The following is a 26831-nucleotide window of genomic DNA, read 5'->3' as shown; positions in this document are numbered from 1 at the left end:
AAAACAAGAGAAAAGATAAATACAATTATTTAAAGCAAATAATTAGGTAATCAATTCAGAACTAATTCCATTAAAGAAAACAGCACATAACAACTTTTACTTTCATTTATTCATTTAGGACGGACTGTATAATTTTGTTAGACATGAGGATAATTTGATGGCTATCAAGAGCTTTAAAAACATATAAACCACCTGATTTAGCTATTGTATTTTTAGGGATACAGTCTAAGGAGCTAATTAGATAATTGGTAAAACATATATACAAAAATTTTAATGTAGTTTTCACTACATTAAATTTTCACTACATGAAACCAACAGAGTAAAAAATAAAAACACCAACCATATAAGTATAATGTGTAACAAGACAGTTAGCAGCTGAGGTGCAGCTCTGCACTGCAGAGGATCAGTGTTCAGTCATTAACAACACAAAATAAGTAATAAAAATTCATGTAGTTCAATGGGAAGAAAGCTAGGGACCAAGCTCATACTAAATCATATTACTTTTTTCGGAAAAAGAATTTGCTTAGAAAACAGGTCCACTAGGTAAAGTAGACAACAAAACCAAGTACAGTTACAAGTTCATGAAATATAACTTATGGCTTGATTTTTTTTCAAAGTATCTGTTGGTATTAAAGCAAACAAAAAACCCCACAGCACCCCCCCCCCAAAAAAAAAACCTAAACAAAGGATAATAAAGTGAATAACTGAAAACAGCTTCCGACTCTCAGAGAATGCTGCTCTAACACTGACCCTTTAGGAAAGGGGGATTTCATGAAGAGAGTACAGTTTGCATTAGACATTTAGTACAGAGAAAGACTCAACAGGTTAGGGTAGGAATTGAAAAACAGAAAGCAAATCTGGTATTGAAAAAACCTTGGAAACTGTAGAGGCACGGATGGCTCAGAAAGCCTACCAAAATGGGTAGTAGAGCTCTGTCTGTGATTGACAATGGGTCATGAATGCCTTCGAAGGTGCCCCTAAAATCTCTGCAATTAATAGAAGAGAATTTGGTGGTAGATGCACACGCAAACACACACACACACACACACACACACACACACACACACACACACACAAATATATGTGTGTATATATGTATATATACACACATATATGTATATATGTATATATATTATCTGGTCTAGCTATTTTACTTTTAGATATACAGATTAAGGTAAAACTTGTAAAACATATATACAGAGATTTTTAATGTAGTTTTACTTATCAAAATAAAGCAAAAAAAATCAATAACTCAGTGTTCTTTAGTATACCAGTATATTATATAAATAGTATATTAGATATTAGTATGTTAGTATATTTATTAGACATTAGACTTACAGAAAAGACAAGAAAAATGAGAACCAATTTTTATGTCACCACAACTACTCATTTCTTGTGTCAAAATTTCTCTGAATGTTCTAAAAATTACATTAAGAAATAAAAAACAGCAGTCTGGGACAGGATCCTTCTGTTTTCTGCCTGCACCCACAGCTGACCCAGTCCAATAGCTCTCAGTACCCAAATCCTGTGGGGGTAGAGAGCTAGACTATCAGAAGTGTGAACAATCCTGAGAACTCAGGGGAGACCACCACTTCTGCTCACATTCCTAGGCTAAGAGGAACCTGCCTGGAGCCCTCTGGACACAGGAACCAAGGAGCAGTCTGGGACAGGATCCTTCCGGTTTCCGCCTGCACCCGGAACTGACCCTGTGACACAGCTCTCTGTACCTAGATCACTCTGGGAGAAAGGCAATCTCCAGGAGTGCAAACACACAGGATTACAGGAGGGTCAAGCCACTGTCAGAGACAGCAAGACTAGCTAACACCAAAGACAATCAGAAGGCCAGGGGCAAGCACAGGAACCTAAGCAACGGAAACCAAAATTACTTGGCATCATCAGAGCCCAGTTCTTCCACCAAAGCAAACATTGGATATCCAAACACACTGTAGAAGCAAGAGTATGATTTAAACAAAGAACAAAGAATCGACAAAATCAAGAGTTGGTTCTTTGAGAAAATCAACAAGATAGATAAACCCTTAGCCAGACTAACCAGAGGACACAAAGTGTGTGTCCAAATTAACAAAATCAGAAATGAAAAGGGAGACAAAACAATAGAATCTGAGGAAATTAAAAAGATCCTACTACAAAAGCCTATATTCAACAAAACTGGAAAATCTGGAGGAAATGAACAATTTCCTAGACACATATGAGGCCCCCAAGTTAAATCAGGACCAGAAAAACTATCTAAATAGTCCCATAACTCCTAAAGAAACAGAAGGAGTCATTAAAAGTCTCCCAACCAAAAAGAGCCCAGGGCCTGATGGGTTTACTACAGAATTCTATCAGAACTTCATAGAAGACCTCATACCAATACTGTCCAAACTATCCCACAAAATAGAAACAGAACGAACACTGCCAAATTCCTTCTCTGAAGCCACAATTATGCTTATACCTAAACCACACAAAGACCCAACAAAGAAACAGAACTTCAGACCAATTTCCCTTATGAATATCGATTTAAAAATACTCAATAAAATTCTTGCAAATCAAGTCCTAGAACACATCAAAATGATCATCCATCATGATCAAGTAGGTTTCATCCCAGGGGTGACTATATACAGTTCAATATACGGAAATCGATCAATGTAATATACTATATAAACAAACTCAAAGGAAAAAAAATGATAATCTCACTAGATGCTGAGAAAGCATGTGACAAGATTCAAAAAGCCTTCATACTGAAAGTCTTGGAAAGATCAGGAATTCAAGGTCCATACATAAACACAGTAAAAATATACAGCAAACCAGTAGTCAACATCAAACTAAATGGAGAGAAACTTGAAGCCATCCTAGTACACTCAGGGACTAGACAAGGATGCCCACTCTCTCCCTACTTATTAAATATAGTACTCAACATCCTATCCAGAGCAATCAGACAACAAAAGGAGCTCAATGGTATACAAACTGGAAAAGAAGTTAAAATATCACTATTAGCAGATGATATGATAGTATACCTAAGTGACCTCAAAAGTTATACCAGGGAACTAGTAAGCCTTATAAACAACTTCAGCAAAGAGGATGGAAATTAAATTAAATCAAACAAAACAGTAATCTTCCTCTACTCAAAGGATAAACAGACTGAGAAATTAGGGAAATGATACCCTTTACAATAGTCAAATAATATAAAATATCTCAGTGTAACTCTAACCAAGCAAGTGAAAGATGTGTATTACAAGAATTTCAAGTCTCTGAAAAAGAAACTGAAAAAGATCTCAGAAGATGGAAAGACCTCCCATGCTCATGGACTGGCAGGGTTATATAGTAAAAATGGCCATCTTGCCAAAAGCAGTCTACACATTCAATGCAATCCCCATCAAAATTACAACTCAGTTTCATAGAGTTAGAAAGAGCAATTTGCAAAGTCATTTGGAATAATGAAAAACACAGGACAGTGAAAACTATATTCAACAATAAAAGAACTTCTGGGGGATTCACCATTCCTGACCTCAAGCAGTATTACAGAGCAATATTGATAAAAACTTTATGTTATTGGTACAGAGACAGGCAGGTGGAATAGAATTGAAGACCCAGAAATGAACCCACACACCTATGCTCACTTGATTTTTGACAAAGAAGTTAAAACCATCCAATGGAAAAAAGATAGCATTTTCAACAAATGGTGCTAGTTCAACTGTAGGTCAGCATGAAGAAGAATGCAAATCCATCCATTTTCATCTTCCTGTACAAAGTTCAAGTCCAAGTGGATCAAGGACCTCCACATCAAACCAGATACACTCAAACTAACAGAAGAAAAAGTGGGGAAGAGCCTTGAACACATGGGCACAGGGGAAAATTTCCTGAACAAAACACCAATGGCTCATGCTCTAAGATCAAGAATCGACAAATGGAACCTCATAAAATTGTAAAGCTTCTGTAAGGCAAAGGACACAGTCATTAGGACAAAAGGGCAACCAAAAGATTGCAAAAGATCTTTATCAATCTTACATCTGATAGAGGGCTAATAATATCCAATATATATAAAGAACTCAAGAAGTTAGACTCCAGAGAGCCAAATAACCTTTTAAAAAATGGGGTTCAGAGCTAAATAAAGAATTCTCAGCTGAGGATTATCAATTGGCTGAGAAGTTCCTAAAGAAATGTTCAACATCCTTATTTATCAGGGAAATGCAAAATAACTCTGAGATTCTACCTCATACCAGTCAGAATGGCTAAGATCAAAACTCAGGAGACGACAGATGCTGGCGAGTATGTAGACAAAGAGGAACACTCCTCCATTGTTGGTGGAATTGCAGACTGGTACAACCACTTTAGAAATCATTCTGGAGGTTCCTCAAAAAATTGGACATTGAACTACCTGAGGACCCAGCTATACCTCTCCTGGGCATATACCCAAAAGATGCTCCAAAATATTAGAAGGACACATGCTTCCCTATGTTCATAGTCAGATTATTTATAATAGGCAGAAGCTGGAAAGAACCTAGATGTCCTTCAACAGAGGAATGGATATAGGAAATCTGGTAGAATTACACAATGGAGTATTACTCAGGTATTAAAAATGACTTCATGAAATTCATAGGCAAATGGATGGAATTAGAAAATATCATCCTGAGTGAGGCAACCCAATCACAAAAAAAAAACCCTCACATGGTATGCACTCAAGTGATAAGTGGATATTAGACCAAAAGTTCGGCTTACACAAGATACAATCCTCAGACCACATGAAGCTCAAGAAGATGAATGACCAAAGTGTTGATGCTTTAGTATTTCTTAGAAGGGGGAACAAAAATATTCATAGGAGGAGATATGGTGACAATGTTTGGAGCAGAGACTGAAGAAATGGCCATTCAGAGCCTGTCCTACCTGGGGATCCAGACCATATAGATACAGCCACCAAACCACATCAATATTGCTGATGCCAATAATTCCATGCTGACGGGAGCCTGATATAACTGCCTCCTGAGAGGCTCTGCCAGAGCATGACAAATACAGAGGAGAATGCTAGCAGTCAACCACTGAACTGAGAACAGGGTACCCCATGGAGGAGGTAAAGAAAGGATTGAAGGAGCTGAAGTAGTTTGCAACCCCATAAGAACAATACTACCAAACCAGAACTCCCAGGGACTAAACCACCACCCAAAGAGTAGACGTGGACAGAGTCCTGGCCCCATCTGCTTATGTAGCAGAGGATGGCCTTGCTGGGCACCAAAGGGAGAAGTCCTTCGTCCTGCCATGGCTGGACTCCTCAGTGAGGGCGAAAGACAGGGTGGGGAGGAGAGAAGGGGTGGGTGATTTGGTGTGGGAAGGGGGGGGATACCATTCGAAATGTAAATAAAAATTCAAAATAAATAAAAAAACATTCTTTTCTTTTTCTGTTTTAAAGAAATCCTTAAGATACAAATAGTACAATTCATGTTTTCTTATGCAAAATTACCACGTTTATCTTTCAGGTTACTGAAATATTTTACAGGTGGTTCCTTTAAATAAAGAGACATGATCATTTATCACTATTGAGTTTAAAATTCTTCTGAAAATTGGGCAGGTCTTTTGGGGTCATCTTTTGATGTGCCAAATCACATGTTCTGAATGTCTTACCCAGAGGAACTAATTTATCATACGCTTAAGGTTGCAAATGTTAAGAGACTTTGTCATAGAGCTGTACATTAGTATAAAAGCAGAGCACAGTGGTCAGCAACCATGAGTCAGAGGCATGTGACAGGGAGAGACTGATGAATGCAATTGGACCTAATTGACATTAAGTGCAAAGTGATGGCAAGACTCTTCCTTTGCTAGCACCTCTACTAATAGTGCACACAGGAGGAGGAATTCTCGGATACAAAACTAAAGTGAACATTAGAGGGCAAAGTTCTAGAGTGAAATCAAGGATTAATAAATATATTTCTATAAACACTTCTAGGTAGACATGATTGATAAACATATTAATTATAAAACTAATTTATTTTTAACAGATCTGCACCACATGAAATTCATGGATGTATATTATACAGGCAATACATTTAAAAATTTAAAAGATAATGTGCCTAGGTACAGTAGTGCACAGCTAAGTAGCCAATTTGGGGCAAACATGAAGGCTTGCCTGGCCTACACTCTAAGTTCAAAGGCAGCTTGTGCAACTTACTAAGTAAGACCCAGTCTCAGAAAACTCCCAACTACAAAGCCATAATAAACAACACCCAAAAGAAGCAAGCAGACAAACATGGGTATTTGGATGTATGTCAGTGGTAGAATAACTGCCTAGCATGTTCAAGGCCCTGAGGTTAAATTAGTACTGAAAAAAATCCCACAAAAATAAAAGTTAAGGTGCTACCAAAGTATCCATACATTCTGTAGTAAATTTATTATACTATTGTGGCTATAAAATAATAACTTCAGTAAAGAAAATATAAATTGTAAACAAAATATTACAAACCATATAATTTCCATGTACTTAAGAATTATTATAGTTTATGATTAATCCTGAAATTTGAATTAAGTCACCCAAACCCCTTTGATATTTCACTCTGTGAAGAATATTAGAAAATATGACTTCTACTGTCACAGCACCCATATATATTTAAGATGTAAAAAAGAAAGAATGCAAAAGGATTGCTACAGACATATTTATGGGTGTATGTGAATAAGTAAACACTATCATAATGTACTTGGAGAGCAAGAGGCAAATAAAGTGTATTTAGGGTTCAAAATATAACTTCTGTTTATTGGTAATGACTAAAAATTTTGCCAAGTGGGATAAATATGAAAGGTTTAACTATAAATATTCCTGTTCCCTTCCATTTGTCTTCCATTTGAAGATTATAAAGATATTGCAGTTTTTACACATTTCTTTGTTGGCACACAGTTTCAGGGGAGATCTAAACTGGAAGAGGAACGCTGCACCCTGTACAAGTATTCTGCACTGTTGGAGACTCTCTTCTGTTGGTATTTCTCCCTTTATTGTGCTTTAAGATCAAAGCACAGACACGAGGGACAAGAAAACAAACCAGAAAGAAAGGTTAGAGACAGAAATATTACTGAGTTTCCAGATGGGTAATGAGGAAGTCTTGGCTTTTCATTTAATGTCAAAATTTTATCAATTCCATAAATAAACCTTGCCCGTCAGTACCCACAGTACTCTGACTGAGCTTTCTATTTTTCAGACCCAAAATAGGTGTACATTTTACTCCACAGATAAAGATTTAAAGTCACATAAATATCTAGCACTAAAATTTAAAGTTTTGATATCGGTAAAATAATGAGTTTTAAAATAAATTATTTTTCTGAATAGGAAGTAATATATAATAAAAATATAAAATATTGAGGGCTAGCTATGCATGGTAGTGCATGTCCTAAATTACAGCATTGAGGAAGAGGCAGGCAGATCTCTGAGCACAAGGCCATCTGAAGCTATAGAGTCCGTGAGACCCTGTCTCTAAGAACAAGCAAACACAAACAACCCTAAGGATATCTTTAATAACCAATGTGCAGGAGGTCTATAAAGAAAATGCTCAAGCTGAGAGGAATAACCAAGACATGGACTAACCAGAAAAATCTGGTGGTGAATAAGAACAAAGACACAATTCATCATTTTTCCTTTTTCTTTCTTTGGGGGGTTGGGAGGTGGGTTTCTCTGTGTAGCTCAGGTTGTCCTGGAACTCACTGTAGAGATCAGGTTGGTCTTGAACTCACAGATCGAAGTGCATTTGCTCCCCAACCCATTGCTGGGATTAGTTTTAAAGAGTTTAATTTTCAGTTCCTAGATGTGACAACAAAAGCTATTGAAAACAAAGGATGATGAAGAGAAACTAGAATTACTATAGATAAAACCAAAACAAGAGAAAAAGTTAGCAGCTCTGAAGAACAGAGACTTCATATAAAGAATCCCATGTGTCTATTTACTGCATGTAAAACAAAGGTACAAGATGAACACACAAAACAACTAGCTTCTTAGAAAATGTACTAGATTATTACATTAAAATAAATTGAGAGGATGGATAGGAAAAATGGAAAATTTATGGATGGAAAATGATTCTAAAAGCATTTGAGAAAAAGTGCAACTAAATTTTTAGCACCAAAAAGGACACTCCGACAGCTGAAATCCAGTGAAGGCAGGGATGAACTGAAGGGAAGAACTAATATACCTGCCCTTCTCATGCAGTCCTACAGAGCTAAATATTATGTAAATGTTATCAACCATCAAAGCTATAGTTCAACACAAGACGTCTCTCCCGATCTGCAGTTTTAACTGCCGACAATGACATCTCCACTGTGGATATATCTGAAGGCAAACTTAACAAGGCCCTAACTAAACTCCTGTATATAAACTACTTTGTCTCTGAAAACCTGTTGCATGTGAAGTCTTTTCCAACCTTTGAAACATGAACCCATTCTTTTAGATGTCAAGCTCAAAAATCTTACAAGCTATACTATTCTCTCAGTAATTCTAACTCTTGTCTGAGGCAACTCCATCGTTACTTGCTACTATAATATCTCCTAATGCTACAACCTTTTCTTACCATAATCGGATCTCGACATTGTCAAATTTTAATAGGTGCCAAGCTCACATCTGTGCTAAGATCAAGCTCAACATACATGTATCAATAAAAATAAATATGTAATTCCTAATAATAATCCATGTGCTCTGCCTTCTCTTTAACTCTGATTCTTAAAATTTACTTTCCTTTGTTATAATCTTGACTTTCTTGGGACAAGTTAGATGAAGCCCCATATCATGACTTAGGATAGCTCATTCCCCCTACTTGAAAACAAGTCTAGTTATTCTGGCTATATGTGTAAGATTCTTCAGTCTTATTAATGAAAACTACCTTACTATTGTTTAAAAAAAAAAGAAAACCAGCATATTACCTGCAGTCTACTCCTAATCTCTGTTTAAGTGATGCACGTTTTCTTCCTTATTAGAAGATCAGTCCATTTTGTAGAGGCTTATTTTGCACAGTGCTGTATTTCTTTTTTTCCTTTAAAATTTTTTTTTCAGACAGTTACATTTTCCCTTTCCTTTCCTCCCATATACTGTCTGTTTTCTTTTTAGTAATTCAATACTACAGAATGAACGAATAAATGTCCCCATAGTTAGGTGTCTGTAAACAAGCAATCTTTTGCAAAAGGCAAGTACAAGAAAAGAACTGAAATGATTAGTGGGCAATTCACAGAAAAAAGGCTCTTAAATGGAAAAAACAATCACATATGCTAAGAAGCAAAACATGTAAATTGTATTAATGCCCACTAAGTAGACAAAGAGCAACAAGCAATTACCAAGTATAAAAATGCAACAGAACCTCAGGCTGAAAAGGTAGTATAGCAGGCGCTGGTGCTGCACACATTTACTTGGCTTGGAAGGGGAGTCCATATCTGTGAGTTCAGTCAGCAAGTTCTAGGTTAGCCGGGGTTACGTAGTAAGACCCTGGGCCAGAAACAGGCATCTGAGGCTATGATATAAAGCCCTTGCCTGACTTCCTACTTCAATAAAGTACAGAAACAAGTCACTTGTGACGGGAAATGTAAACACTATAGTAAATAACACTACGCGTATAAACATTACACATTTTCTTTTAAAGACAAATGATATAAATGGAAGAAATATATATGTAAGACTGACTTCAGAATAGACCAGTGCAGAAGCTGAGGTAGCAGAAAGCAGATGAGACTGTGCTTTCTTTCTTTAGACATAAACACCAGAATAAATCAAAATGCTTGTTTTTTGAAATACTATTTTCTACACATTTGTTACTTTAGATGTTCAATAAGAGTACAAGTTGCATTTATTAAAATCTAATCAGCTTTTGAAAGCTGGTGTGTGCATGCTTTAAATAAAAGTACTGCTGACTTATGCAAGTTGAAAAAAGTCAACCTTAACACCATTCAATATTCTTTAAACTTACAAACCAAGCCAGTTGATAATGTTTATGATTATATACAAGACATAAACTGAACTGCTTCTTCCTCTCCACGGACATAATTCAATATATCTAAGATCAATAACTATTTATAAAGACCCCGACATCTTTCCTTCCACCCTTCTAAGACTGTACATAATGGACACAACATGCACAGTTCATAGAATAAAGAACCCTGCAATAAGTTAATCTATGAAATCAGTGGAACTAAATAACCAAAGCAACCAATAGAAAAACACTGAATATTAAACCTACTTGATATAAAAGAAAATGCATGCTTGTAAAATACAACATTTTGTCTTTGATTTTGAAACATTATGAAAAATAGCCAAATAAACGTTTTACTTTACTGCTGACAGTCTGTACAAGTATGTTATGTGTGAGATATGGATTAATAACATTATATTTATATTTATATATGGAACAATAACCATCCAACAGCAGGGGGTTGGTGTTCTTCAACTTCGGTGCTAGAACCCTATTTCCTTCCCAATATCTTCAATTCACTACAAAGATAGAAGCAACTGCGAAAGATAAACATATATTTTAAGTGTTGCTTTCTAGATATTTCACCTAGGTAAATTTTAATGATAATAATGCTTCAGTGGAAAAAAAATAGACTAATATATGTATACACTCCCATTTGAGAATAAAGAGAGGGGACAATGAAGTGGAGATCCAAAAATAAACCTAAATCCTGTCATCTTAATGTAAAAAAATATAGAGAGCTCCCACCCAATACTAACAAAGCCTGACCCTGTTTAGGTCCTGAGATCATTTAAGACTGAATGCATTCAAACTGAAAGAACATGGAGATGTGTGGGTAGTGAGATGGACAGGATGTGGGAGAAGTTGGAGGTGGGGAAAGAGTAGGATCAATATAGTGCATGTAAACATTTTTCAAGTTGGAAAAAAAAAAAGTAGAGAATTTCTGCTAGTAAAATAGATGGACCTAATCCAGACAAGTCTTTATTCTGAAGACAGCTAAAGAATCTGTACAAAGGAAAAATATCAGTTTGAAAGCACTGGATTGTTAACAATTCTGTTGAGAGCCACAGGTGAAAGAGGAAGTTGGAAACTCAGGATTTCTAAAATTACAGCTGATTTCTCTTTAAGGCTGTTTTCTGCTTATTTATGTCTGGTTTTTGTTCCTGTTATAAACACTTGACCAAAACAATTTAGGGAGAAAAGGGTTTCCTTTAGCCTACAGTTTACAGTCAATCACCTATCAAGACCTGAAGAAGCGCTCAAGGCAGGAATTTAAGAGGCAGGAACTGAAGCAGAGCTCATGGAAGGATGCTGCTTACTGGTTTGCTCCCTACTGCTGTTCAGCTAGACTTCTCATACAACCTACTGTGGGACTAGGCCCTCCTCCTCCTCCATCAATTAGCAAGGAAGAAAATGGCTCACAGACGCGTCCATTGGCCAATCTGATAGAGGCTATTTTTCAATAGTGAGTCCCTCTTCTAAGATGTATCAAGTTGACAATCAAGAAAAGCTATCACAGCATTGCCAGAGGACGTTGTCAGGAAAGCTCACCAACACTGGGAACACTGGGAATAAGGAGTAATTAAGAACTTCAGGCTGCCAGCTCACTAGACAATTCTCCATACTAGACTACATCTGTGTAAAAGCCTAGCAACGAAGTACTGATAAGTCATTGGGTATGGTGGTATATACCCATAATCCAACACTCAGAATGCAGAGACAGGAGGATTTCAGGTTTGAGGCCAGCCTTGGCTTCAAATTTCAGGCAAGTTTGAATTATAGAGTCAAATTCCTATCTAAAAACCAAACTTCCCTGAAAACCCAAATAAGAACACAGTCCCCCCACCCCATAAATAATTCAAATATAAAAATATGTAACAGATGATATATCAATGCTGTCAGAAATCCAAATAGTAACACATTTTAAAGAAATGTGCTACTATTTGGGATTACTAGAAAATTAAACATATGCTCTCCTAAGCACTAGGTACAGTACTCTTTATCCTAAATAGTAGAGGCCACAATTGTTCAGCCATTATCATTTTTATTTTGGAATGTTTTTATTTGGAATATTTTTATAGACATGTATCTTGAAGACACAAAATGATTCAACATTCAACATTTCTGACTATCACATGGGCTCTCCAGTTTCAGTTTTGGGGCATCTGATATTGTAGGTATCTACACCAGAAACTTTTTGGGAGTCAAAACATTTAATAACGTAATTAAACTGAAAAAAGTTTTGGTTTTCTAACCTAGCAAATTATTTTCTATGAAAACACAAAACAAGTATACATGAGTATGGTATGAATATAAAATGTCTCACTGAGACTCATGTGTTAAACCAGCTGTATGACCTGTTTTGGGAAGATGAGGTGCATCATTGGAAGAGGCAGGAACATGAATTTCAAGGTTATTTGGTCCCCAGCCCTTTCCTCAGTCTCTGCTCTGTCAATTCCTCCATAATGTGGCCCTACTCACAGTATGATCTGCCCATGTGACCATGCACTGATCTTTGGCAAAATCTTTGACCAAAATAAATCCATTCTTAGGTATCTGGTAACAGCAATGCAAATTCTAAGTATCATACACAAACATAATCTGATGTACTACTCAAGGGAATTCTGATTAAATCGCTGTAAATTTATTTTGTAGGTTCTTAAACTTAAATGAGGTACATTCCTGATGTAGGTAGACTTAAACTGTTTGTTGTAAACTAAGTAACTGAGAAAAATTGCAGAACAGAATGTGCTAATCTTCATGTGGAACCTTACCAAACCTAGGGCTTAACCAATAAAATTTATTTGTGAAATAAACCCAGAGAGCTCAAGGGAAGACAGAATGGGCAAGTCAGAGAAGGCATATAAATATAACCAAGTTGGTAATATCAGTTACTCAAAGACAGGGCATTCTACTTTTTGTTCTTTGTTGCTAAAGAAGTATCATGTTAAACCAAGATTATATGTTAGCTTTGCAATGAAAATATCTTGGAGGTTGGGGATTTAGCTCAGTGGTGGAGCACTTGCCTAGCAACCGGAAGGCCCTGGGTTCGGTCCCCAGCTCCGAAAAAAAGAAAAAAGAAAAAAAAAAAAAAAAAAAAAAAAAAAAGGAAAATATCTTATTCACACTCTGTAGGTGAGAGATAACAAATGTCAAGAGAAACAGTGAATTCTATTGTGTTAGTTGATGTTAACATATATTATAGAATATTTTTTATAAACTTTAGCCCTTAATTGAAGTTAAAATTTGAATAAGAATGGGAAGTAAATGAAATTGCTAGTTATTCAGAACATCAATATACATGCTGGTAGGTCCTGGGAGATTCTTGTTAATTAAAATTACTTAGAAGCTAGATTCTTTGTTACCGGCAATCAAATAACCAAATCTACTAAAAAGAAACTAACTGTTCTGTAGATTGGAATACAAATAATCTTAGAAACAAGCTTTCATTTATGAAATAAAATAAAAATACTTACAACAAGGAATAGACTGAATTGGTCCAAGCTGTGGGAAGGTCATAAGAAGAGAAGTACCAGGAACATCACTTTGGTTTGAATGTTCAGCAGTTTGGTCAGCCCAAGCCACTACCTTTTTTCTCTCTACTAAATGTTCAATATCTTTGAAGTCAGAATCAAAAGCAGCGTTTGACAGGCCGGTTTCTTTCAATCTCCAATACTGTTTTCTTAGGACTGGAAGCAAAGCATTCAGTACTCTGCAAGCAAGAGATCACTGTTTTGAACACACTAACATAGTTCTTTGGTACAACAGGCAGAGTATTACAGCATCATTAAAATGATTTCCTATGTAACATTACTTGGAAAATTCTCTTGCCAAACCTGCACCCAATCTATGTCAGGTCAGGACTGTACTTTTTTCTATCTCTGTCCACTCTTTCCCTTAATATCCATGAAAATATTATTATTCTTTCCACAATTCAAATTTGCTTTGTAAAAAACGTATTTTCATCCAAACATCTCAGAATATACTTAATATATTCAGTAGAGAATAAAATGAGTCTTGCATGGGAATCAGAAAGACCAGGATCTACCAGTAGTCCTGGTAGTTTCTATGTGACCCTTGGAACATATACCCAGCTGGAATACTGTCATTTTTCAAGCCCTCAGCCTTTATGATTCACCTCATGGCTTCTTTATAGTCTATGAAGTTAGACGTACAACACTTGCATCAATATCAGCCGTGGACATTTTTGTATATGGCATATACAATATAGAATAGTAACTACAGAGATATAAAGGGAACAATTTTTAACAGTGAGTGTGGGAAAGCGACTGGAGATCTGTGAAGGTGAGGATAGCTACAGCTGCATATATTTAGATAGCTCTGTACTGATAGCACAGTTAGTTAGTTAGTTAGTTAGTTAGTTAGTTAGTTAGTTAGATAGCAACTCTTCTGGTTCTGGGGAGTAAGATTACTAGGTCTGAAAGTGCCATGAATGGTTTGCTTTTCAAAATGTTCGGAATATTCCCATAATTTCAAGATTGGAACTGACAATGTTTCACTATATTCAAAATGTACATTTAAACAACAGACAATATCTAGATCGCCTACTTCCATGGGAAAGTCTGAAATTGTTATCTGTCAGACAGAAGTGTGTAGGAGATGACCTCAACAAAACCTCAAGAAGCTGATAGAACTGAGTTTCCAAAGTTCTCCATCATGGCTGCTGTCACAACTGTTTGCTGACATCAAGCATATCCTGTCCTCACTGTACAAGATTCTTTTCTAAAACCAGACGCTCATGTAGACCCGGAAGGTCTCAAACTTACAGCAATCCTCTGCCTCTGTCTTGCTAGAGTTAGGCAACTCCCTTCACTTTAGGCACTTAACAAGACTACTGAAATTTTATTTGTTCACCCTCTTCAGGCTATCTATCCATTTCTCTGATTTTATTTTTGTACTGTTTTTGCTAAACTCACAGCATTGAGGACAACTATATGAGTCTCATGAACACCAGCAAATTATTAAACCTGGAATTGGTTTTAAGAACTCAAGCACCATCTATAATAATAAATTTTTATGAATGAGAAGTCTAAGACTTAGTAATACATAATTCCTACAAGGATATATTGCTAAAATAAGCAGAACTGAAGACTGATTCCAAAGTTTACTCACTCTCTACAATGCCACATTGCTTTTGAAATGTTTTGGTTCACAGATTCTTGAAATTATAGTCAGAATCCATTTTATTTCATTATTAAGGTGAAAGTTTACTTAAGGCATATCAATCTGTATCTGATTTAATAAACACAGTGGGCTTAAAATAAACTACTGTACCTCTGGAAGCCTAAGTCCCTGCATGTGACTTGAGTAGTGGCACGTGATGGGGATCTGGTATAGCTGCACATCCACAATGAGTGTGGGGTTGAGTGTGAGGTCCCATTTATAGAAAATAAGGATGGATGACCATTTTTAAAACACCGAAACTCCCAATCCATGAAGAAGGCGGTCTTTTTATTTTCTAGTGCTTCCTCAATGACTTTCTTCAGTGTTTTAAAAATTTAATTGTACAGGTTTTTCATTTTTGAATGGCAGCAAGAATAGACAAGTCTCTCATTTTATAGAACCTCAAAGCAATGCCCACCTAAGAAGCTGTTGATTTAACAAAATTGACAAAAGAGATTCCTCCACACTTTTTAAGAAAATCACAAACTGAATTTGAGAAGAAAAATGCTGCTGGTGAGCAGTACAGTGACTACAAGAACATCATAAACAATGGAGACATGCTGGGCAGTGGTGATGAGGCCTTTAAGCCCCAGCATTCAGGAGGCAGAAGCAGGCAGATTTTTATGAGTTCAAGGCCAACCTGGTCTACAAATTGAGTTCCAGGACAGCCAGGACTCTGTCTCAACAACAAAACAAAAACACAACAAAAAACCCCCAAAGAACAGCAACCACCACCACTAACAAAAACCAATGAACGAATGAATGAATGAATGAATGAATGAATAGAAACATTTTTTTTTTTTTGAATCTGTGACGAATAGCCCTGGAATTTCTATTAGGATAGACGGCCATTTTTGTAAGACAGAATCTCCTAATCCTTCAAGAAGGGAGAGTTTTTATTTTCTATTGACATGAATGCCTTTCTCTAGTGATTTAAAATTTTCATTGTGTAGTTCTTTCATTTTCTTGGCTATGTTTATTCCTAGTCTTTATTTATGTTCAAGGTTATTATGAAAGAGACTGGCTTGAATCCTGACTTCTTGTTCAGTATATCTGTCAGTGGAGCTTTAGGAGGGCTGCTGTATTCATGTGTTGCTTTTCTATCACACTATTTGGTAAAGTTCTTTTTGGTAAGTTCTTTCTTTTCACATCATTTGTAAACAGGGAAACTGACATTTCTTATATTCATCTCTTTCTTTCTCCTGTTTTAATGCCCTAGTTCAGGCTTCAAGCACTACAATTAGCAAAAGCACATAGAATGGGCACCTCTGTCTATTTGATCTTAGAGAGAATGCTTTGCGTTTTTTCTCCATTTCGAATAATCTATAGCCTTTATTATGCAGACGTATGCTGGGTCCATCCTTAGCCTCTCCATAACTTATGCCATGAATGAATATAGGATTCTATCAAAGGCCTTTTCTGTGTCTGTGGAGATAATCATGTGATTTTTATTTTTGTGATACATTAATTTATTGATTTACACATGCAGAACTCCTGACTCTACGAAACGAAGCCAACTTTATCACGACTAATAATCTTTCTGATTTGATTTTAAATTCAGCATGTCAGTATTATACCAAGAATTTCTGCATCTGTATTCATCAATGGGAACTGCTTGTAATGTATGTATGTATGCTTATCTTTTTGGTATCAGGATAATACTAACTAACTAAGGAGTTAGGAAGCATTCCACCTTTAAGAACAATATGCATTGTATTGGTGTTAGCTCTGTGAAGATCTGATAAAATTCTGCAGTAAATCTATCTGGTCCTGGGACGTTTTTTAGAGACATTTTCTTGATGGTTCATGTTGTTGCTGTTTAAATTATTTACTTGATTTATGTTTACTTTTGGCAGTTCATATGCATCCAGAAATTCTTTCATTTCATCTAAATTTGTTTCTAGCTTAGTTAGAAAAGTTGGGTAAATTTTATCCAGGTATGAACCCCAGGAGTGCAAACAAGACAAAAGAAAACTCCACCAGTTCTCTGGTCAAGATGTACCCACACTTGTGCAAAAGTGGGGTAAACAACTGACTAGATCTGAAGTATACTCCATGGGACCGGATTCATGCTTGGCACTGAAGCCTGGCTAACAACCTGTGCTAGGGAAGTCATAGGCTAAACGTGGGACTTACTACTGTTGGACTAAAATGACAGCACATCACTGCCTTACAAGTTTCTGTTTATACCCATAGACATTATCAAGTTCAATCAGAGAAGTCTTTGCAATGAATAGTGGTGAATCTGGAGACACACAGCTGAAAAAGATGGTGAGAAAAAGCGATGGCCAAGAGCTCAGCCCTAAATAAGGCATTTACACACCACCTCTTCTAAAGCTTGAAGAATGTTATGAAAGTAGAGTTGGAAGACAGGGAGAGAAGTACTGCAAATGCCTTTCTATAGACTCATACAACCACTGCAATTTACAACAACTGTGGTTAGCAACATTGAACTCACATAAGTATGGCCATGTCAGCAATCTATTGAGGACGGGAGAGGGCCTCAAGGTGCCCTACCAGTTACAGCTGAATTAATGGCAATTGATAGAATTCAGGGAGAAGGGAACCATTGTCCTCGGTTGTTTAATTTAGCAGACTTGAATGGATAAATCAACACTGATGATCACACAGATGGGTGTGGTTAAACTCACTGGAATACTAAACCAAACCAAACCAAACCAAACCAAACCAAACCAAACCAAACCAAACCAAACCAAACCAAACCACACCAAACCAAACCAATACCCCTCCAAATAGAGAGGAAGGTAAAAAGATGACCTATAGGGAAGAAGGGGAACAGACAGTATTGGGGTAGGAGTGGTGGGGTTGGTGGGAATTGTCACTTTGTATTTTGTACCTGTGTGAAATTGTCAACCGAAATTATTTACTTAATTAAAAAAAAATATTTGGACCACCTGACGATCATTAAACACTAGTAATAGTAATGAGACCCGAGCACGTGGATTCCCCTACTAATATTCTTGCTTGGAATTGCATGCTATTCAATTTTCCCATTAATATTTTTGTAACAATATTCTTGTTTGTTTCATGCCTCACATGAACACAGGAGAATAAGCTGGCCACAGGGTATGTCTCCTGGACCAAGATTGGAAGTTGGGAAGGTGCAGGTGAGGATCAAACTTGACTGTAGCATTGCCATTGGTTTGAGTGTAGAGGGCATAAGGTTAAGAGGGCAGAGTCACCAAAAATTTATTTAAGGATTACTAATAACTAAAAATTAAAAAAATTCAGTGAAAACTTATAAAGAACTACAAAATAATTGGTTACCAGGAAAAGAGCCACATCCCCCACACTGTCTCAATGTTTTCTTCTTGCGTGTTTTCTGATGCTGGCAAACATTTCAAATTAATAAATCCCTTATTAGATAAGGTTCAATTTCCTGCAGTAGAGAGCTAAAATTTCTGTTCCCTAGATACCGTCAATGTGCAGGGTTAAGATTGGTAGATTGTTTAACTCCATATACTTACGCTTCAGTCTGCCCATGCTGCTGCTCCTGGAGAGCAGCCAGAGTCATCATGTGTCCCATTTGTGTTTTCAGGTCTTTGTTTTGGAGGTGTAAATGGTGACAATGAAGATCTTTATTGAGTCCCTAGGATCAATAATGCAAAACATCTTTTAGATTTTTAAAAGAATTAAACTAAGTTTAATATAACATTTCATGTGGGCACCAAGTTTTTCTTTTCCTTTTTTTAAATATATAAAACACTGAGAAATTTTGACAGTAAGAGATCTGGTATAGGTAGTGAAGAACTTAGCAGCAAGGTAAGAGTTTAAATGTCTACAGAAAACAAAATGGTGCCTAGAAAAAGGCACACTATAATGGCAGCTTCTCTGATGATCCAATTTGTTTACAATACTTTCATAGAGTACTAACAAGTTTTTGTTTAAACGTTACTACCCAAAGAGGCATTCCTTGAGTACTGCATTTAAGGATGGACACTCCCTAACTTCCAACACTGCCGCGGCAGTGACCAATAAGAATGATATTTATTCACTCTGCGGTTCCATTTCTACAAGTAGGAACATTTTACCCAAGGATAGACTATGATCAGTTCAGTACACAAGCCAGTGTTTGGAGCTGCTTGCTACCCTTCCCCCCCAACCCCCTCTCCACCAATATTCTCCATCTTAGAAAAAGAATAAAGAAATCTTTTGAATACTTCCATTTTTTTAAACACTCTTTTGTTTAGGGCCAGGTACCTTCTAATCTACACCTATAATTTATTCATCATCACTGAAATGCATTGAAACTTAAATAAAAAAAATACCAGCTCAGTGGATATAGTGAAATATGAATAAAGCAGCAGTTTTAGCATCTTTACCTGCTTGAGGGAAAAGTGACTTTCTAGGGACATTCCGACTGGTTAGCCAACAGTCTAACAAACAGTAGAGATAAACCTAGAATTTTCTTCTAAAAAATTGATATTCCATTTTGATATTTCCTTTCTAGTCCACAGCTGAACACAGATTCTCGTAAGTACACATTTGTCTGTATTTTGGGGGGGGTATTTTTTATCAATTTATTACATTCAAGGCCAAAGGAGGAGACAAAGTATTAATGTCTTAGTAATGACAAATGAATGTAGGCTCTTGGTGAGGATTGTTAAATATAAAGTACTTCTCATACTGGTGATAGGGACATTGACAAAGAAATCTTAACTTTGAGATTCAAGAAAATGTACCACAGGCTTGCCCATAGGCCAATCTGGTGGGGGCATTTTTCAATTGAAGTTTCTCTTCAGAAATGACTTTAGTTTGTGTCAAGCTGACATAAAACTAGCCAGCACAATTCATTTACATAACTCACCTTTATACTTTAAGAAATATATCATGTATTTTGGATAAAAATACTTTTTATGGAACCAGGATATGTCTAGAGGATTGACCTATGAGTCATTTGATTTTTTAGGGATATGTTCAGTCTTGAAACAAATGTCAGCTGAAGCCAAATACATGGCCTTTATGGAGATCAGTTTACTTGACTAAAGCGTAAATGCTGAACCTACTCATCTCCCATGATCTCCTTAGAGTTTGTCAGTTAGAAAATCAAGTAAGTGCATAAATGTTTTGTAAATAGTTCCACCTGTTTTCCTTATAAAACAACATACACAATAAAAACTAGCTCTTCCTTATCTTTTATCCTCTGGGACCAATCTTCCTACCAAATCAATCATAGATTTCGGGTAGATGACCTTTATGGAAAAACCAAGTTCACAATCTTAGTGTGTTCTTATCTCAATATACCAATGACCAAACTTCAAGTGGAGACCACAGCCTTTTCTAATAAGTACAAGCCAGCTGCTAACAACTGAAGCAAGAGTACAGTGGGAGGTAACGGCCAGTTTTAGAAACGTTGAGGTACCAACTGTGCCAGGTTTGTTCACCACAATAGACAGTTTGCAGTAGAGGCAGGACACTAACACTGTCATGTTAGCTCTTAAGTTTTCAGTTTAGTTGTAGAGGAGAAAGTCAGAAAGGCCAAGTATTACCGTATAGTAATGAGAGATGGTAACCTGAATTAGGATTATGGTCCAGCTGGAGAGAGATGTGACTAAAAAGTAGATAACGAAGGAGGGCATAGTGAAAACAACATGCATTTCAAAGTCATAAGGAGGCAGTCTTTGTCCAGTGGTGCAGGGCAGTGGCTAAGTCCCTCAGTGAAGTTAGGTTATACTTTGTTTATACAGGAAATAAGTGCTTGCGAGCAGGCAATTGTTCTATCAGTGAAAACATCTTGAGAAAATAGAACTAAGACTAGGAGCTAGGTGGTAGATCTCGGAACTACTGTCTTTCCTTCTTCATTTATAATAAAATATATAAAAGATTAGCCAAAGCTATACAGAGAGATCTCTTAACAAGTGGAAATTCTAGTTTTGAAAACCTATATATGACTATATTAAAAATCTTTAAATTTGTTGATAGTGCCTCAATGATATTAACTTTATAAACACTACTACATTGAAAAGTAGTACCATGTTAAGCCTACAGATACTTTAGTTAATTTTTAAATAAATGTATCAAATTTAAGACTTAAATTATTCACCTCCCAGCTTAACTGGTGGGTACAATCCTATACTGGGTCATACAATTGAATATGGATGCTGGGAGTAATCCAGCCACAGTAAATGGTTTTGAAAACAACAATCACAAATCCATTATCAAATGTGTAACCAGGAAGATGTTTTTCTGACTTCACATCCTCACAATAAATCACATGATGTTACTGTAAAACAGGTCCTTAATACACAGCACTGAACTGGGTAACACCAATAAAAGCTCCCTGAAACACCCTGGCTCATACAAGACTACAAATTGTACAAATTCAAGACTACAAATTGTGTGCTACGAACTGTAGTATTTTTACTGTACATACAAGCATTTCTAGTCTATGAAACACAATGCCTTACTTAGGGAAAATAAAAACTTACCATTACTCAGCATCTAAGTATCAAATTCATGTATTTTTTGGGGGGGGATTGTACTATGCTATGTATGAGTTTACAGATCACTGAGATCACGAGCTCCATAAAACATTATTAAATGACTTTTGACTTGCTTGTGATCATGAAAGAATTTTTAATCATTTTCAAAATGGCCCTAAATAAAACCTCTTGTCATTTTGTATTGTGCACTAAAAAAAGTTAACTGTCTTGGTATTCCAGATCATACAAGAATAAAAATAAAAAATTGATTAATTCTAAAACGTCAACATGTTAACAAGATTTCATTAGTATTCAGATTTGCTTTTGCCTTTAATAAATGGTAGACATACACACAAACACTCTCCCAAAAAATTGTTTTAAAATAAATTCCTGTATTATTTGTAACGTGTAAATGCTTTTTCTATATATCTATTACATACTTATATATTTAGGAGCACAAAAATAATTTTTCAGGTCAAAATAAATTGTGAGTGGAAAAAGTTAAAGAGGCCTGAATGATGAAGTCTGAAGTAGTATGAAATAGAATTACTTAATTTTAACTTAAGAGCTTCTTTATAAAGATAGTAACTTAAAAAACACTTAAAAATAAGTGGAGCCTTTTGAAAGCAGAAACCACAAGTCGATTAGGTAATTAGTGAGCTTAAAGGCATACCCATTAAACTGGTGAGGTGAACTAAGTCAATCTAGAGAAATAGGGCAACAGTTACTATGTGAAGATATGTACTCAACAAGAAAAGAAACACAAGGAGCTCAGTGTTATAAGCTAAATCTGAACATGTGTACACATCTGTACCTCGGGAATATCACCATTTTGACCTAAGAGTCGCATTTCACTTTCCACTTGATGTAGCCAATTAGTATTTTCATCAAACTGTTTCAACACCTCTTCTTTCTTTTTCTCTAGCACACAGCGGTTGCTTTTCAACTTTTCAAGTCTGTGATCTCGTCTGCAAGTGGCCTGAAACACAACAGTGTATTTAGTAGTATATCTGATTGTTATATTTGATATATACAACACTTAAGACAATACACTTTTCTTATGCTGGTAGAATACATTATGCTAAGCTGTGCTTGCCATCTCCTCATTAAATATTATGGCAAAATAGGATATCAGTTGTGAGCCATTTTACAAAATTACAGTTTGAGAGTTATGGCTTTAAGAAATGCAGTGGTTAAATGGAAAAACTATGAGTTTTTTTTGTATGCTACATTTGTAAAGTTCATATAAGGTTAGATAAATTTCATGATTTCTTTAATCAAAATAAAAAAGCATACACATTGCTCTCGTCTTTTCTCCAATCTGAAAGATATGAAGAACAAAAGAGTTCTACTTTTCTATTTTGTCTGCTCTAAATGACAGAGAAAAACCATACCAGAAGCATTCATCATTATCTGACCTCGCCTACGGTCAGGCAGAGTACCAAAATGGATATGCTGAGTATATTTGGCATTTTACATCTTCATAAGTTATCTCTGGTCATATTTGATCTTCTGATAGTCTTATACCCCAAAGGCTATGCACACCAACATGGGAACTAAGGGTCAAAACAGCTTGGTCTCTCTGGGCAATTTGCCAACGGACACTCAACTAAATAATTACCAGTGTACCTGAAACAGGGAGTCCTCAGAGATTAGAACAGAGCACAGGAAACAACAAAGAACACAGCTACTCATCTGTGGCTAAAGACCTTGTCCTCTTTAGGTAATAAATTATGATTCTAACAACTCTTCATTATTAATATATTCAGGCATAGGAAAAGCTTTATTTTGGGAAAGGATATTAGCTTGCAAATATTTAGTGTCAAGCAAATGTGACTGCCATTAAGTTAGTCAGATTCTAGATATCTGTACATTTCCCTTAACTTCCCTTCAGGGAAAATAAAATGGTCAAGGAGGAGCAGACCCACAGAAGGCTACAGTCAAATGGTCAGACGGCATGGTTGATAAGCACTGTCATTCCTATTAGGGTTCTTTAGCTCTTCATTGACATGTCTCTCATTATATCCTAAATCACTTTTTCCCTCATAGTAAACCTTAGCAAAACAAAACAGCTGCTTAAACAAACTAAATACCCATTTTCTCTCAAAAATGGGAACAGAGAATAGAGTACAAAATGCTAACATAACAGATGCTATAATGCAAAGGTTCTAACACCTATGGTCTTCATATGCAGATGTGAGGTCCTTCCGGGGGAGTTACAGGATCCAAATAATTTTTATTTTTGTTTTTTAATTAATTAAATTTTACATTCCAGATTTTGTCCTCCCCGACCTCCCTCCCCCCGCACTTCCTTCCCTCTCCACAAAAAATGTCCCCACTCCACCCACACCAAAAGACCTCTAAACTTCCTGGGGTCTCCAGTCTCTTGAGGGTTAGGTGCATCTTCTCTGACTGAACCCAGACCCGGAAGTCCTCTGTTGTATATGTGTTGGAGGCCTATTCTCAGCTGGTGTATGCTGCCTGTTTGGTGATCCAGTGTCTGAGAGATCTCAGGGGTCCAGGTTAATTGAGACTGCTGGTCCTCCTACAGGGTAGCCCTCCTCCTTAGCTTCCTCTAGCAAAATAATTTTTCTAACACTTACGAGTTCATTAGCCTTTTAAGTTGTCTGTATAAAAACTTTTCAAAACAATGATTCATGTTGACATATGAACATTTTGCTCTGATGGGAGAATGTACATCACATGCATTCCTGCTTCTTTCTGACAGAGGTCAGAGAAGATCAGGAGGTAATCAAGAATTGAGTTACAGATGGTTGCAAGCCACCACTTGGTGCTAGAAACTAAAACCAGGTCCTCTGCAAAAGCGACAAGTGCTGAGACAGCTCTCTAGACAGCCTTATAATTTCTAATGATATATCAGGTTAAGAGTGTCCCAGGAGCTAACAGAGTTGTAAAGGCATTAAAGAATAACAAAGAAATAGGTAAGAGAATACAGCTGTCATGCAGCCAGGCATAGAGCTGCATATATAAATCAATGCTGTTTTTCTCACAAGCTTTCTTCTGATTTGGAAAATCAAGTATTTCTATTGGTAGTCAGAGTCTCTGTAAAGACTGATTAAGTCCAAGGTAGGTTTTAATGGTAGAAAAGGGTTCTAAACTTGAAGCTTAAGAGTGCTACAGCAGGAAGTGGGAGATGTGACATTCTGACTTTCTTTTGCTACTCAGACAGTGTGAAAACTCAGACAAGTAAATCTCAATGGGTCTTCAGCCACTTTATCTGAAAAAGAAGACAATGGGTTTATACCTGCTTGAAGGTACTGGCAATTACATTTCCTGTGCCTTAACATTTACCAATGTTATCGTGACTCCTGAAATGTGGGCAGGAAGTGATCTATGGACGTAAAGACAATAAAACACCAGAAAGGCCCTACCTGAAAACCCAAAAGGAACAATTTTGACTTCTAATGTCCATCAACTATATTCTCTATGATTGGCATTTTGGACACTTTCCAATGGTCTACTCTGTCCTCCCAAAAAAAGGGTGTTTGATAACACATTCTTAAATATATATAGTAAATTCTAACATAAAAGTAGCACATTTCCTCATTGAGGGTTGAAAGAACTTTATACATTCAACACACAAAATGTTTCGAACAAAACAAGCCATGGGATAGGAAACATAATTCTAAAATTTTAGGTATCCATATTACTTTGTGAAGAAACAAAACCCCAAACAAACAAACAAACAAATAAGAAAACAGGGAAAAAAAAAAAAACCCATGCCAAACGAAAAGAACCAAAACCCCACTACTATGATGCAACAATTTTGGTCACTCACAAGCAAAACAACAGAGCTAAGGGCAAAAGTTCCAGTACCAGCCCTCTAGCCTCCTGGAGTTTAAGTCATAGCCCAGCCACCTCTGGTCTCGTATTACATTGGACAAAATGAGTTACCTGTAGCCACGCTTAGGAGGGACAATAGTAAATGCCTTGTGGGGTTTTCTGACAGTTAAGTGAATTCACATATGTAAGCTGCCTAAGCACTGCCTGCTACTGTACGATAATGTGATTTTTTAAAAATTCTAGTGTATAAATCCTTTAATTTTTGAAAATTTCATTTGCTTTCCTCACACTGAGGTATTCTTCATGGAAGTCTTTATCTTTGATTTTTTCATCTTCCCTTCCTCTTTTATTACTAGCCACTTTTACAGTTTCCCCTAAATTCCTCTTGGGTTTGTGTCTTCTATGCGAAGTCTCCAGTGGGGACTGTCGCAGAGCCGGGGCTGGAGCTGAAGGGTTACTTCTTAGGGTAGCCTTGCACTGCTTTTGCCAGGCTCCCAGAGTGAGCACTGGCTTGATGACATTTTACTTGTCAACTTTAGGTTATTTTCTGCGTAAAATACATAGAATGTTAAAGCTCAAACCACAACTATCTTGAAATGAACACTTTTATTGACTCTTCAGATGACAGACATTTTCTTCCACCTGTTCTTCTTGCCCTGGTATATCTCCTTCTCCCACAGCATGAAGGGTGTACTTGAAGGCTCTTATTTTTAGCTCCTGTGTTGTTAGTGGTTCAAATCAAAGGTACGCTCGTAAGAACAGTCCATGAGTTAAAGAGAAGAGAGTAACATACCACTGTACTTAAAAACAGTCCAATACTGAACTTTGATTAGGTCTTTATTAAGACCACACAATAATGCCTAAGAAGACCAGCGATAATTCTGAATAAGAAAAAAATCCGTCTTGGTCTAAGTTGTAAAGTGTTGCCTGTATCTGAACAAGCTGCCTCTACTGTCCCTAGGAACTCAGAGGTCCTCAAGGGACAAGTGCAAGTAAATGTTTGCATTCAAAGTTCCCTAAGTGTTTGCAATGCTTCTGACAGTATTTCCAGGTTTTGGAGAATGAGTAAGAAACGGTGCTTATCAAATCTCTAGAGGTCAGATATTTCCTTGTTCTCTGGAGGTTAAGTATATAGCAGCCAAGTACCTTTTCCAATTTGTCCTCAGAACACATCATTTCTATTTGCTTATGGCACTGTTGATGATAGGATGACTTTAGTTCATTTTCTTTAAGTAACATTTCTACCTTCAGATATTCTTGCCTCATTCCTTCTCGATTCTGGAACAAGCAGTTCAGAATTTCTTGAAATCTACCAAAAATAAAATACAGCATTATATTTCATTAAATTTGTATTATATAATACATAGCTTACTTAAATAACATGTATTACTCAGATTACACTCAAAAAATAAACAGTAAATAAGTCAGAACAATTTTCTCCCACAACTAAATGTTTAGATCAGAGTTATCAACTTTATTTCTA

General features: G+C 36.4%; 1 protein-coding gene across 11 annotated transcripts in view; it reads right to left on the bottom strand.

The window, feature by feature from the left end:
• The window catches only part of Kif18a (kinesin family member 18A), a 60597-nt gene that overhangs the window by 14328 nt on the left and 19438 nt on the right, over positions 1 to 26831 (bottom strand). For 6 of the 11 annotated variants that reach the window (XM_087653291.1, XM_087653288.1, XM_087653290.1 and 3 more), the window contains 4 exon segments: positions 26495 to 26657; positions 22359 to 22523; positions 18590 to 18711; positions 13394 to 13629 (listed from right to left, as the gene is read on the bottom strand). In XM_087653291.1, coding sequence (XP_087509417.1) covers positions 13394 to 13629; positions 18590 to 18711; positions 22359 to 22523; positions 26495 to 26657 — 686 coding nt within the window. 11 annotated transcript variants of the gene reach the window in all.

The sequence above is a fragment of the Rattus norvegicus genome, chromosome 3 (genome assembly GCF_021556685.1).
Source record: "Rattus norvegicus strain SHRSP/BbbUtx chromosome 3, alternate assembly SHRSP_T2T, whole genome shotgun sequence".
Taxonomy (NCBI): domain Eukaryota; kingdom Metazoa; phylum Chordata; class Mammalia; order Rodentia; family Muridae; genus Rattus; species Rattus norvegicus.
The sequence above is the reverse complement of the archived record's forward strand: the minus strand, read 5'-3'. Positions and strand labels throughout refer to the sequence as shown.